At 37.7% G+C, this 13,397-nt stretch overlaps 2 protein-coding genes across 2 annotated transcripts; both read left to right on the forward strand.

The window, feature by feature from the left end:
• The first annotated feature begins 214 nt into the window (after positions 1-214).
• LOC126793582 (bifunctional UDP-glucose 4-epimerase and UDP-xylose 4-epimerase 1) lies at positions 215-2,953 on the forward strand. The gene is made up of 9 exons (XM_050520143.1): positions 215-469; positions 841-890; positions 970-1,105; positions 1,375-1,476; positions 1,620-1,847; positions 2,050-2,131; positions 2,307-2,389; positions 2,471-2,562; positions 2,652-2,953. The coding sequence occupies exons 1-9, from the start codon at positions 275-277 to the stop codon at positions 2,740-2,742; spliced, it is 1,059 nt and encodes a 352-aa protein (XP_050376100.1). The 5' UTR covers positions 215-274; the 3' UTR covers positions 2,743-2,953.
• A 7,267-nt stretch (positions 2,954-10,220) lies between these two features.
• Positions 10,221-12,522, forward strand: LOC126793899 (heat stress transcription factor B-2b). Its single transcript, XM_050520530.1, has 3 exons — positions 10,221-10,549; positions 10,796-11,135; positions 11,214-12,522. The coding sequence occupies exons 2-3, from the start codon at positions 10,878-10,880 to the stop codon at positions 12,000-12,002; spliced, it is 1,047 nt and encodes a 348-aa protein (XP_050376487.1). The 5' UTR covers positions 10,221-10,549; positions 10,796-10,877; the 3' UTR covers positions 12,003-12,522.
• The last annotated feature ends 875 nt before the right edge of the window (positions 12,523-13,397 follow it).

The following is a 13,397-nucleotide window of genomic DNA, read 5'->3' on the forward strand; positions in this document are numbered from 1 at the left end:
ACGCAGATAAGGATTCCCTCGGAGGCTCCAGTCACTCCACGACTCAAGTCCAACGCGTCCCACCCCAAAGGCCCAAATCCTCCGCCAAGTCCATCGGACCGTGTTCCCCACGCGCCAGCCCCCGCGTGTCTAACGATTCCCGCTTCCGCCAGCGCGCCAATCCTCACCGTAGTGTAAAAAAAGTATAAAAAGGCCGTGGCTTTTCTCAAAAATTCGTATCCCAAGTTTCTCTCAGCACTCCCGTGATTTTCTCTCTCGATCAAAATTTTTGGTGATGGGGTCGATAGAGCAGACGATTCTGGTGACCGGCGGCGCCGGGTTCATCGGGAGCCACACGGCGGTGCAGCTGCTCAACGAGGGCTTCAGAGTCGTCGTATTTGATAATCTTGATAATTCTTGTATTGAAGCTGTTCATCGGGTTCGCGACTTGGTCGGCCCCAAGCTCTCTCAGAAGCTTCAGTTTCATCTGGTACTGTATTCTCTGTTCATCATCATCATCCATTTTATTTACTGTTTTTTTTTTTGGATATTGAAATTGCTAAATTGGAGTGATTGAGGCTGGTTGATGTTGCTGTTTGTTAGTTGAATTTCGAGTTTGACTGTTTTGAGTGTGTATTGACCTCAGTTGGCGTATGACTTTATTAGTTTTTTAAAAAAAATTATAAATTGAATCGGTTTCTTGAATGTTGATGTTGTTCTTAGTTTATTGAAATCAAGTTGACTAATGAACATTAGTTTGAGAAATGTTTGAGCGTTTCAAATGTGAATTTTCTTGTAAGCCGTATGTTGTGTTTCGGATTTAAAGTCTGTCTCTTTTAATTGTGTCATTTGTGTGTGCAGGGTGATCTCAGAAATAAGGAGGAGTTGGACAAGCTGTTTTCTCAGACCAAGTGAGTGGTTTTTTGTCTACTGTACTTAACAAAGTTCTAGTGTTGGGGTATTGATTGGTTTGTTGGGTTGATGGTACAGGTTCGATGCTGTGATCCATTTTGCTGGCTTGAAAGCTGTAGGGGAGAGTGTGGCACACCCCCGCCGCTATTTCGACAACAATTTGATTGGCACTCTTAATCTTTATGATATCATGGCAAAATACAATTGCAAGAAGGTATTTTATTTTTTGGCTGTTTCCCTTGCTGCACTGTCTTTTATGTTCCTGTCGAAATTGATACTTAATATTAGCATGGTATATGAGCAGCAAAAAACTGCTGTTCTGAATGATGCTTGTTGAACTAAAAACAACCCGTGTACTTTCAGCATATATTTGCTATTGAAATCTTGTTCGTGCAATTGATTAACAGTGTCATGTGGCATTGGTTTTGCAAAGTGTTGTCTTAATTGTGTGGTCCTCCTAACTTATGAGGTTACACTGTGTAGATGGTTTTCTCTTCATCTGCAACTGTTTATGGCCAACCTGAAAAGATTCCTTGTGTTGAAGATTTTGACCTTGTAGCTCTGAATCCATATGGCCGTACCAAGGTACATACCAGTATGCTTTAATATTGAATTCATATATTCTACCGGAGCCAGCTTGATTTGGAATAGGCGGAATGCCCCCCCCCCCCCCTTTTCAAATGGCTGCTGGCTTTCTTATCTAACACATGATTCACTCTGTCTTCCAGCTTTTTCTGGAGGAAATTGCTCGAGATATTCACAGGGCAGAGCCGGATTGGGGAATTATTCTTCTGAGATATTTCAACCCTGTGGGGGCTCATGAGAGTGGTAAAATTGGTGAAGATCCTAAAGGCATACCAAACAATCTCATGCCTTACATACAGCAAGTAGCTGTTGGAAGATTGCCTGAGCTTAATGTTTATGGTCATGACTATCCCACCAGGGATGGTACTGCGGTATGTCAAATGACCCAAATCCATCAGATCATGTGTTTTATTGCTGATTTAGATCAACTAGTCTTGAAGTTCATGTGCATGACACTGTCGTGCATACTGTTTACATTCCGTTCATAAAACATCTTGAAGCATGTTATACGTCAATTTTTAGGTTGTATCAAACAATGTGGCTTCATTTTATGTACCATTTTATCCTTACCAGATCCGAGACTACATTCATGTGATGGACTTAGCAGATGGTCATATTGCTGCCCTTCAGAAGCTTTTTACTACAGAGAATACAGGTGCGTTTTTCCCTCTATGAGCATTTATGTGACTGAATTTGCTGTCACCTGACAATAACCTGAAAGGGCAACATTCAAGAGTTGCCTTGTCCCTAAAAAAATCTAACATTACAGGGGATGTTTAAGGAAATCTCTTTGATATTTGGGTATTCTAATGAAAAATATATGTTAATAGGTTGTATCGCCTACAACCTTGGAACTGGACAAGGTACATCAGTGCTTGAGATGGTCGCTGCCTTTGAAAAGGCTTCTGGCAAGGTGATTAGTCCATTCTGTTAATATTTTGTCTCTCTACCTATATGAAACTGCATTATTGAAGTGTATCTCTGTCTATCACAGAAAATCCCTATCAAACTATGTCCAAGAAGGCCAGGAGATGCTACTGCCGTTTATGCGTCAACTGAGAAAGCTAGAAGGGAACTTGGGTGGAAGTATGTACAGTTAATCTGCTTTGATACGTGATGCAATTTGATGTGTGTACAATTTTTTTATACTCTTCAAATTTTATTATGTTTCTCAGGGAAAAATATGGAGTGGAGGAGATGTGCAGAGACCAATGGAACTGGGTGGTAAACAATCCATGGGGTTATGCTGGCCAGTCCAAACCGTGAGTAATTGCATGTGTATATATGCGCAGCACATAGAAGTAGGACAAACCTGCTTCACTGCCTGAATGAATAAAGCATACTAGGTTTCCTGCTCCATATGTTGAAAAACATAAATTTTTTCATTTTCCTTAATTTAGGAATTGTCACTATGAGAATAAAAGTCCTCTACAAATATAGAAAAGAAAATCAAGTCGTTTTTCGTTTAATGGTTCCAGTAGTTGGTGCATATTCTAATCGGCATTCATAGACTCCTCTATCAGGTTTGATTCTTGGCTGTGGAAACTAAACACCAGCAACATGCGTGATCAGTCTGAGTGGCTTGACTGGCTTCGCATGTGTTTCAGGTGTGAATGTGATGTTGAAGCTAAGAATCTTAGATTGGATTAGATTAGGAATTTAATTTTGTTAATGTTGGACGATAGTAAGATACTTGATTGGAAGCGTGTGGTTGCAAGATTGAACGTAAAAAGATAGAACGCCATATGCTAGAACGTTAAACTCGCATAACGTAGTAGCTCAAACTCTTGGGCTTCTCGTAAAGTAGATATTCATTTCTTAACCAAAGGAGACTAAAATATTTCTTCTAGGAAGAGAAAATAGGGGATAGTTGTTCTCTGACTTCTATCGAAAATTAATGGAATGCTGGTTTTTTTTTTAACAAAGTACTCAAATATTACAACAATTCTATTATGAGTCGAATTTAGAATCTCATACTTACAAAAAAAAGACTGACGTCGTTAGACCAATCGGTATTGGGTTATTTATATGTTTGTACTTATTATTACTCTAAATACATATTTTGCTAATATGTATGATTAATTTTTTAACACGGAATGGAAAGTTATGGAAATGTCACATGTTAGTATGCTCAAGTCGCCTATTGTAGACTCCGTGGATTCTGAATTCAAAGGATGAAGAACAAGTTTCCAGAATAGGCAGAAAGCATGGCATGCAGTTATCCTGGGCATTTTTGGTGGCAGCAAACTCATACCCCCTTGCTATATTCCTGGCCATTAAAGTGATTTCATTCTTTCATTTGGGGCAGGTAAGAAGTTGGCATGTGAATTAGATGCAGTGCAGCTGTGGGGTCTGTATAATCCAACATGAGAAGGAAATGTCCATGATATTTTTTTTTTATAAGCGTAAAGAGAACTAACATTCTCCTATGAAAATTTATTGAAATGAGAAAAGATAGAAAGAGGAATAAAGAATATCAAACACAATTATCTTTCAACCAATTAAGAAACAGCTAACGAAAACGAAAATTAGGAATTCCTAATCGATTTCTATTACAATGACTCACTAGAAAATCTGGAACTGAATCCCACCAAGTAAAACTATCTGAAGAAGTACCGAAATTAGCAAGAGCATCAGCAGCTTGATTGCCCTCACGAAAAATATGGCTCCATCTAAAATACATTTGGGAGATTCGATGCAAGCAATTGGACCACTCCACACGAAGTATCCAAGGAACTAGATGATGAAACTGTAGATAAAGAATAATAAGAAAATAGTCCACCTCTAACCATATAAACTTCAAGTCTCTAACCCAAGCTAGTTCAATAACCATAATGACCTCCATAACTTCTGCAGCAACTGAGTTAGGGATATCAAAAGTAGAAGAGAAAACAACTAAAATCGTACCTATGTAGTCTCTATAAACACCACCATAGTCTGCCTTATTAGAACTAATTTTTCATGCTCCATCAGTATTAACTTTGATCAAACCAAAAGGAGAGGTTAACCAGTTCAGCTCAATCACTCGAGGTGCCCGGCGAGACTTGCAACTAGCACCCATACTTTTAATTACACAAAGCTCTTGAATATTATTAAACATGGAAGACAACTTACTAGAGGCCGCAACATTACCCGTAATTAAACGGCAAACTTGAGAAACAGTAACTTCAATACCATTATATCGGGCTCGATTTCTACAATGCCAAATGAACCAAAGAGCTGAGGCAAAACATGCAACTCAAAGATCATGTAATTGAGAACTCCGACTAGCCGACAACCCCATATTCAAAAGATCAACAATAGAACTCGAGACACCATGAAGCTCAAACTTCCCTAGCATAATAGACCAAGTAGCTGCTGAGAAAAAACAATGAAGAAAAATATGATCTAATGATTCTCTATGGCAGCGACAAAGCACACACATTGAAGCTAGAGATATGTCTTTTCTCTGTAAACAATCTTCTGATAGAACCCGCCCTCGTAGAACTTTCCAAGCCAATAGAGAAATGCGAGGAGGAATATACTTTGTCCAAATTATCTTACCCCATATCAATGGAGGAGTTGTAGATTTTAAAAAACTATACGCATCTTTAGCAGTGAGCTCCCCTAATGAAGAATGAGACCAAATAAGTTTGTCTTCAGCGGGAGTAGTGATAGAGATTGAAACTTTGTTCACAAGAGCACATAACGCTGGAAAGTGAAAGTGCAAAAGGAAGAGAAAATTCCAACTTCCATCATGGACATAATCAAGGACTTTGACCTCCATTTGATGAGATAACCCCTCATGCAGGTTAAAAAAAATTAATGAGAGACATACCCATGAAATTATCATGCCAAAAAAAAACCTTTGAACAATCTCCAAGAATCCATTGTCTATTTGCAATGACAATGTCCCATGACAATGTCCCAATATTTTTTTATACCTGGCCATATCGAAGAGTCCATGGTATTTCATTTTGTGCGAGAGTCTTATCCTTAGAGGCTACTGCTGTAGCCAATTTTCAATGAGTTTCAACCTTTGGTTTTATGCAAAGTTTGATGGAAAACCTGCTTTTCTAGAACATTTGAATGATTGTAGTGTAAGGAGTTTAAGAATATTTCTGGTTCTGTATTTCCTTGACCAAAAGTAAGAAATGAGATAACTATATATTTCACATACGACTCTTAGGAAAATAGATTGATGAACCGGTTACCTCGTATATATTTCACTTCCATGAGTATTAATCATGTTGATTGCCAAACTATTTATAGTGTCTGTGTTTTGTTTTTAGAAGAATAGTGCTTCTGTTTTACTACATGTTTTCGGCTGAAAAAAAATATCTCGAGTTTTATCCTATATAGAGGGCAAAATGGGAAGAAATGTTTTTGTTCCATTTCATCTTTCTCCTTTCCTCTCTCTCATTTAAATTTAGACGCGTGTCTTTCACATCATCTTCTATAACAACCAAATAAGATTATTAATATTTGTAAATAAGTAAATAAAACTTAAATAAATAAAACCAAATTCTTAAGTGAAAAAAACATATGCGAAGCCCAGAATGATTAAAGAGATGATGAGGCCTGAAATCTGGGAAGTCTGCAACGGAAAGTTGGAAAACAGAATCATAGAGCAGCGCCTATTCTAGCAAATAAAAACACTAGATTTGGATATCTACCATCGATATTCGATAGTAAACTCTTTAAGAAAGATCGGTCTCACCTTATAGCTTTGATTCATTTGAAGATTCATAATATAAAGCTTAATTAGATTGGGTGCTAAGCCGAGGTTGTCCATGCCTCTAGAGAGAGCTTCAAAATTACTCATGAACCCAGAACTTATTCACAATCAATCACAACAAACTAATATCTTTCATGAAGCGAATTGAAGTTTGAAACCACACCCAATTTCTTCTAAATCACCAATTTGACGGTAAATGCAATTATATTGAACAGAGGATTGCCCGTATGACGTTGACAAATGAAAAGCAAACCAATATCTACTTCTCTGGCTACTCGTCTGATTTCCAAGCTTGAGTCGTATTGCCACGTTTTAATTATCTACTTTATTAAAATTATTTAGCAGTATTAATTAATATTTGACTTAACAAAAAACTCATCTTCTATATTTATTATATAAATTAGGACGTAAGTCCAGATCCAAAAATAAGTTGACCCAAACTTGATTAATTAATTCATGCTCAAATGTCCAAATTATTACTTTCACCAAATTTACCAACATGACATTCTTATATCTAATAAGTTTATCTCTCCTTATTTTTTTAGTTTTTTTTTCAGACAATTTTAATTTTTCCAGCCAAACTACCGGCAATTTAGAGGTGAGTCAAGATATAAAGTTGTTCTTTACGTTATGAGCTTTCATTTAACTATCATATTACATATTTTTTTGATAACTTAGAAATTTTAAATTTTAGTCATCAAAAACCATAGTAGAAACTAGTTTTCCAGTTGACAGTAACAGCTAGAATCATAGTCGACAATAGTAGATATTTTCCCAGTCGACATATCACATTTCAAGTCGGCAATAGCATTTAGTTTCATACTCAACAGTAGTATGCAACTCCATTTTGATAATAACAGCTAGTTTCATAGTCGACATTAGTAAATAGCATCTCAGTCAACAGTAACACATTTCTAGTCGACAGTATCAGTTATTTTCTTAATCGACAATAGCATATAACTTCTTAATCGACAGTAACAAGTACCTATGTAGATGTGACATGTGGTAGTGAGAATGAATTTTGAATTATATCAAATATGATGGACTAAATATGGGTAAAAACGTAAAATATCATATAACATATATCAGTTTATCATTTTGTGGTCTTTATTTATAAATTTTTATCTCTAATTTGCTCTATCAAGTTAAGAAATGAGTTTTTGTGAACCAAAATGTTATCTGACATTTATTCGTAATTTGTTAAAAATTAATTCTTGAATTAAAAATTAACAGAGTTAAGTGAAAAGGAAAAGAAAGGGAAGGACATGGAAGGAGACAAATAAAATGGAGAAATGGAACAGAAGATTTTCTTCCGTCAAAATGTTATCTGACTTCTTGTGTGGCACCAATGTTTGTTTGTATTTGTGGGGATGTGCTTAATCCACCAACCAAAATTATAAATGATTTTCGACTCCTTCCAAAAGGTTCTATACACTCATTTTGTATTTGCAATCTTTAAAAACAGAAGACCAGTCGCAAGCTGTTTCGATCTCATTTGAGAAATTATCAATGGAGTACAAGAAACTTCAAAAGACAAAAATGCCGCTAAGTTAGACTGGTTTTGTGTAGAATCCTCTACATATTTGTCAATTCAAAGTTTCAAATAAAGAATATTACTAGCTAGTTATCCAGAAATTACTTTTGTTATTAAACCAGAAGCACTAGTTATGACAAATGAAACGAGTTTGTGCTGAGGTTAGTCTGGTAATTCTGCATTGAACCCTCATGTCCAGCTTAAGTCACAATTTTCACCATTTATTTAAAAGAGATGTACCATATCTGAACATATATGCTAGAAAATTTAAGTCTTTACCCAAATAATTTGGTTTAGGGCATCTCCAACGGTAAAAGTTATTTTAGTAGTTAAATATATGTAAGAATGAACTATAGCTAGCTTATTAATGAGTTATGTTTTAATAGATACCTAAACTCAAATTGAATTATAAATTGAACGTTAGAAAATTAAGCAAAAAATAATTTTTTCTCTCAATCCTAGCTAAATTTAGCTATATATTTTAACTGAAACTAAAATTATGTACATTTTAGTTATTCTGTTGGAGATAAAAGTTAGTAAAAATCTAGCCAAATTTTAATTTTTTTTTTGAAATAGTTAATCTTTTGGAGATACCCTGTAATTTGTTTGATGACTGAAAAAGATGAAGTTAATTTTCTCTCTACTACAACAAGTGTAGATTTTTTTTTAAATGAGAATATCCATCTGCTATCACGTTTTCAAGATAGACAAAGATCATGGTACAATTACCAAAGGAATACATAGGATATACGGAGGTGCTCTCGTCGCTGACAAGGAATCTTCAATCTGGGAGGCTGGTGTGCGAGATATGGGCATGGGCTTTCGAGGCTAGGTATGGGCCTGAGCTTGGTTTTTAGGCTTGGGTCTATACTCAATTTTGGGTTTGCCTTCTAATTTCTTTTGGCTTGTTCTACATGTATGTTTTTGTCGTCGTTTTTGTTTTTCAGTTTTTTAGACTTGTTTTTTTTCTTTCCTTGTTTTGCTGTCCTATGTTGATCATGGAGTTGGTTTGTTTCCTTTACAGGCCATTCATCAATGAAACTGTCAAATATAAGATTAATGTGAAACTTGAACTCTTGACAGAATGACCTCAAATAATATTAGGAGAACGTACAAACAAATATTCAGCAAAAACACCAACTAACAAAGAGTAATGCTCTAATGGGGTCTCTATTTACTTTAAAAATGCGATGTGTTGGGTAGTTGGGTACACTACCCTGATTTCTTAACCTGATGTTAGCGACCACTTAACAAACTAAGGAATTCACCACCTATTTAAAGTTGATATATTAGGAGAATTTTGTATATGCTACTGTAGTACCACGTGACAATACCTAATGGTATTCCTTAATGGTGGATTTATTACACCAAAATTACAATTTAACATATTTTTATTATTTGTGAAATGACTTTCATGGGTATTTATAATTTTGAACTAGGATTTCGGGTTTAGAGTTTAGAGTTTAGGGTTTGGGGTTTAGGGTTTAGGGTGAAACTTAAAATAGTTTTTGACAAAATAGCTTAAATATAATTTTTCTAATTAAATCTTGCATGTCAAATTGTGATTGAAATGATATACCACTAGACATTGCCACGTGGTGTTACGGTAGCACTAAAAAGTTCCTTATATATTAGAGCAACACCTACATCTTTTTGAAAACAATAAATCATTAGAAACCATATATGTAAACAAATTAATTAGAGCATTTCCAAAAACTCCTTTAAAACCTAAATAATTTATATTATATAGGAAAAACATCAATTTTTAGCTCAAACATTTTCTCTAAACCATCTTTATAATATAGAAAGTGAGAAAAGAGAGAAACAAGATCTCTAGATTTGTAGAATTGTCAAAATCTGTATAATTTTGAAAACAATATCTAAATTTTATTTCTTACAAACAAAAATTCACTCTCCATATAAAAAAAATACCCAAAAAAAGTAATAATTTATCATTTATTCTCTAGTTTTGATATAAATTATGACATTATGAGATTTACTTTGATTTTCATTTAAATATACACATTTGTATTTAATTTTATACAATATAATAGATGATTTTTTAGAAATTTAGTGTTTACATCGTCTATAAAAAAGAGTTTTATGAGAAACTTTTGGAAATGCTATTTTACGATTATACCAATATTATCAATAGTAATGATCCAAACGTATGAATGAAAAAAGTCTACCCCACATTTATCATCACTAGACAACCATTTGACCAGATTTTATTTTCTATTCCATTTCAGTTCGACCCGTCCAAATTCATTACCTTTGAATCAAATTCATGTATTCGACATCAATAATTTGTTCCAAGCAAGGAAATAATGTAGTGAAGAATAAGATGAGGTCTTAAATGGAGGATTGGCTCACACACGTTCAAACCCATTGAAGGAATGTAATTGGAGGAAGGGGAGAACCTTCTGGAAAAGACGTTAGAAGAAGAAAGAGTGGGCTCACACACGTTCAGCCCTTCTTCTTCTTCTTCTTCTCGCGCTTTCCTTTCACTTTTGCCCTTTTCCCGTCTATTCCTATCCACCCACCATTGTCAAGGCCACGTGGCCCCCACACCCCTTGCCCTTTTCCAAATCCATTTTTCCCTTTTTCTTAAAATAAAAATAAAATAAAATAATTCCGTCGGCCTTTTCTCTTTCCTTCTCGAACTCACGATTCCTCTCTCTTCTCCGAAGTATCGCCCCTTCCCCTCTATCATCCATCTCCACATCCCAGAACCTTCTAGAAACAACAAACCTCCTCCCTCCCGGCTCTCCGCCTCTCGTCGCCACTCGCCGGTGAAGCGTTTTTCGGAGCAGCCCCACACTGTAAGCAGCTTTAAATTTTCTTCCTTCAAGTTGGTTTTGATTCAGTTCCGACCTTTATCTATCATCTATGTCCATACATGCTCCCCTGATTCAATCGATTTGTGTAATTCCCTGCCCTAATCCACAGCCTATGGGAGTTGAAATTAAATCGATATAGGACGTTTAGTTCTAGATTAAATTGTGATGCAGTTACCCATTTGTTTTTGTCTGTTTATTCTAATATGATACGGATTGTGATTATAATAGAGCCAAGGACTCTGATTATTTTCTTCGCGGAAGTTCTCTGTGGATCTGAGAGAGAGAGACAAGGTAGGGGCGAAAGAGGGCCATGGCTTCCTTGCCGGACCAGAACGGCGACTCGGGACCGAGCAGCGGCGGGAGGGAGTCGCAGAGAACAATACCGACGCCGTTCCTGACGAAAACGTATGAGCTAGTGGACGATCCGGAAGCCGACGAGTTGATTTCGTGGAGCGAAGGCGGATCCACTTTCGTCGTGTGGCGGCCGGCCGAGTTCGCCAGAGATATTCTTCCCAAGTATTTCAAACACAACAACTTCTCCAGCTTTGTTCGCCAGCTCAACACTTATGTGAGTCTCTCTAGATTCTTCTAATCCCGTCTATTCAATCGGATATTTGATTTTCTTTAATGTGTGCTTGGATTTTAGGGATTTCGGAAGGTTGTGCCGGATCGGTGGGAGTTTGCTAACGACTGCTTCAAAAGAGGGGAGAAAGGCCTGCTCCGTGATATTCAGCGCCGGAAAATTTCCCCGGCTGCGTCCAATTCCGCCGCGACGGTGGCGGCGGCAGCGGCAGCGGCGGTTACAGCGGCGGCTCTGCCTACTGCGGCGGTTTCGGTGTCTCCGGCAAACTCCGGGGACGAGCAGGTGATCTCGTCGAACTCTTCGCCGATGGCTGTTCCGATGCCGACGCCGACTCCGGTGGTGACGATGCTGCAGCGGACGAGGAGCTGCAACACCACGGCGGAGATATTAGAGGAGAATGAGCGGTTGAGGAAAGAGAACATGCAGCTAAGCAATGAACTGACTCAGCTTAGGGGGCTGTGTAACAATATACTGGCAATGATGACCAACTACGCCTCGGGGCAGTTGGCGAGAGGCGGCGGAGATGTGGCCGAAGATAACCGGCTTTCTCCACCGTCTCTTGCTGTAAAAATTTCCCATCAGGGTGAAAACGCCGCCGGTCCAGGCGGAGACAAGGCGGAGGAGGAGGATATGGAAGAGGATCAGGAGGAGGAGACGCCGTTGCCGCCGCAGCCGATTACGACGCCGAAGCTGTTTGGGGTGGCAATCGGGGTGAAGCGCGTTAGGAGAGAAGAGGAGGGGGAAGATCAGGAGCGTAGAAAGCAAGTGTGTGATAAGGTGGTGAAGCAGGAGCCGTCGGATGGGAGCTCCAAGCACGATAAGGAGAGTACGTGGCTGGAGCTGAGGAAGTGATGTGCGGGGGGTAGACATTTGTATCGTGATGTTGAAAATGAGTCAGAGCTTCACCGCACGAAAGCGGAGGCGCACACGTGCCAAAGGGTGTGGAGAATCTTTAATTTTTTCTGGTACATTCTGGAAAGCTGCGAATGCGGTGTCGTTTCTGTGTCCATTTTTTCGGCTGAAAGAAGCGCCAAAAAAGGAAACAGTAAAACGTAGCATCTCCCTCCTGAAAGGTAAAAAATGCGAAGGTCCAGTCAAAGTTTCGGAATTTACCCTTCACTTTTGTTAATTATGATGATGATGATGATGAAAATTTATAAGGGGTTTCTGGATTATGAGCAGAAATACAACAGTTTTGACCAGCACTGTACTAATATGTGTTAGGGATGCTGATTTATGTTTGAAGATTAGAAATTTAATTATCAAATTAGTCAAATGAATTTGCGGGTTTAGAAGGGTACCTGGTCAAATACTCAAATGTAGCTTGTTGGTTGTTTATGACTTTATGTAATAGAAAACAATATGTTGGTTTAATGGTTTGTTTTGTAGTTTTATCATGCGAGTTGTGTTCAGGGCGGATCCAGTCCAGGCTTGACAGGGGCGGATTCAGCTCAGGTTTGACTGGGCTGGAGTCCAGGTAAGATTTCAGTCGAGAAAAAAAAATCCAACCCTCTATTAAAAAAAATAAATTAAACCAATCGATTATAAGAAGTCTCTCTCACTCTCTCTCACTCTCTCTCATACGTCTTTCTTTTGTTCTTCAGCTCTTCTCTCTACTCGACTACTTTTCTTTTAAATCATTGAAGCCCGTCACCACCACGATTCTATTAAAAAAAAGAATTAAACCAATTGATTGGACGAAGTCTCTCTCACTCTCTCAAATGTATTTCTTATGTTCTTCAGCTCTTCCCTCTACCCGATTATTTTTCTTTTAAATCATTGAAGCCCGTCACCACCACTCCCTGCCGTCGCGTTACCGAATGCCCGACCGCCCGAAGTTCTCTCTGCTCTCATCTACACTTCTACCCTTCTACTGTAGAACGACATGTTTAATTAACCTTTAATTATATGAACTTCATACACTCTATGTTGTAAACCTGAAAAAAAAAATTTTGCCTTCGGCTAAAGTTATAGTTCACTTCATAAAATCCTATGTCCATCCTTGAAATTAGCCCAGATAACATTTCAATCCTGAATCCGCCACTGGTTGTGTTTCCTGAGATTTGATTGGCGTTCAATTGTGTTCCGTCACCTGTCGCCTTGGCATAGTGTCTGGACCTTATGTTAAGCTTCCTTATCAATTATCATTATGGATATGTGAAAATGCGGGAAGAACAATCATTGTCCTGGTTTCTGTAACGGACTAACAGGATTGGATATCGTTCTTTGGTATAAACAAATGTACAA

This window comes from Argentina anserina, chromosome 5, assembly GCF_933775445.1.
Source record: "Argentina anserina chromosome 5, drPotAnse1.1, whole genome shotgun sequence".
Classification (NCBI taxonomy): Eukaryota; Viridiplantae; Streptophyta; class Magnoliopsida; order Rosales; family Rosaceae; genus Argentina; species Argentina anserina.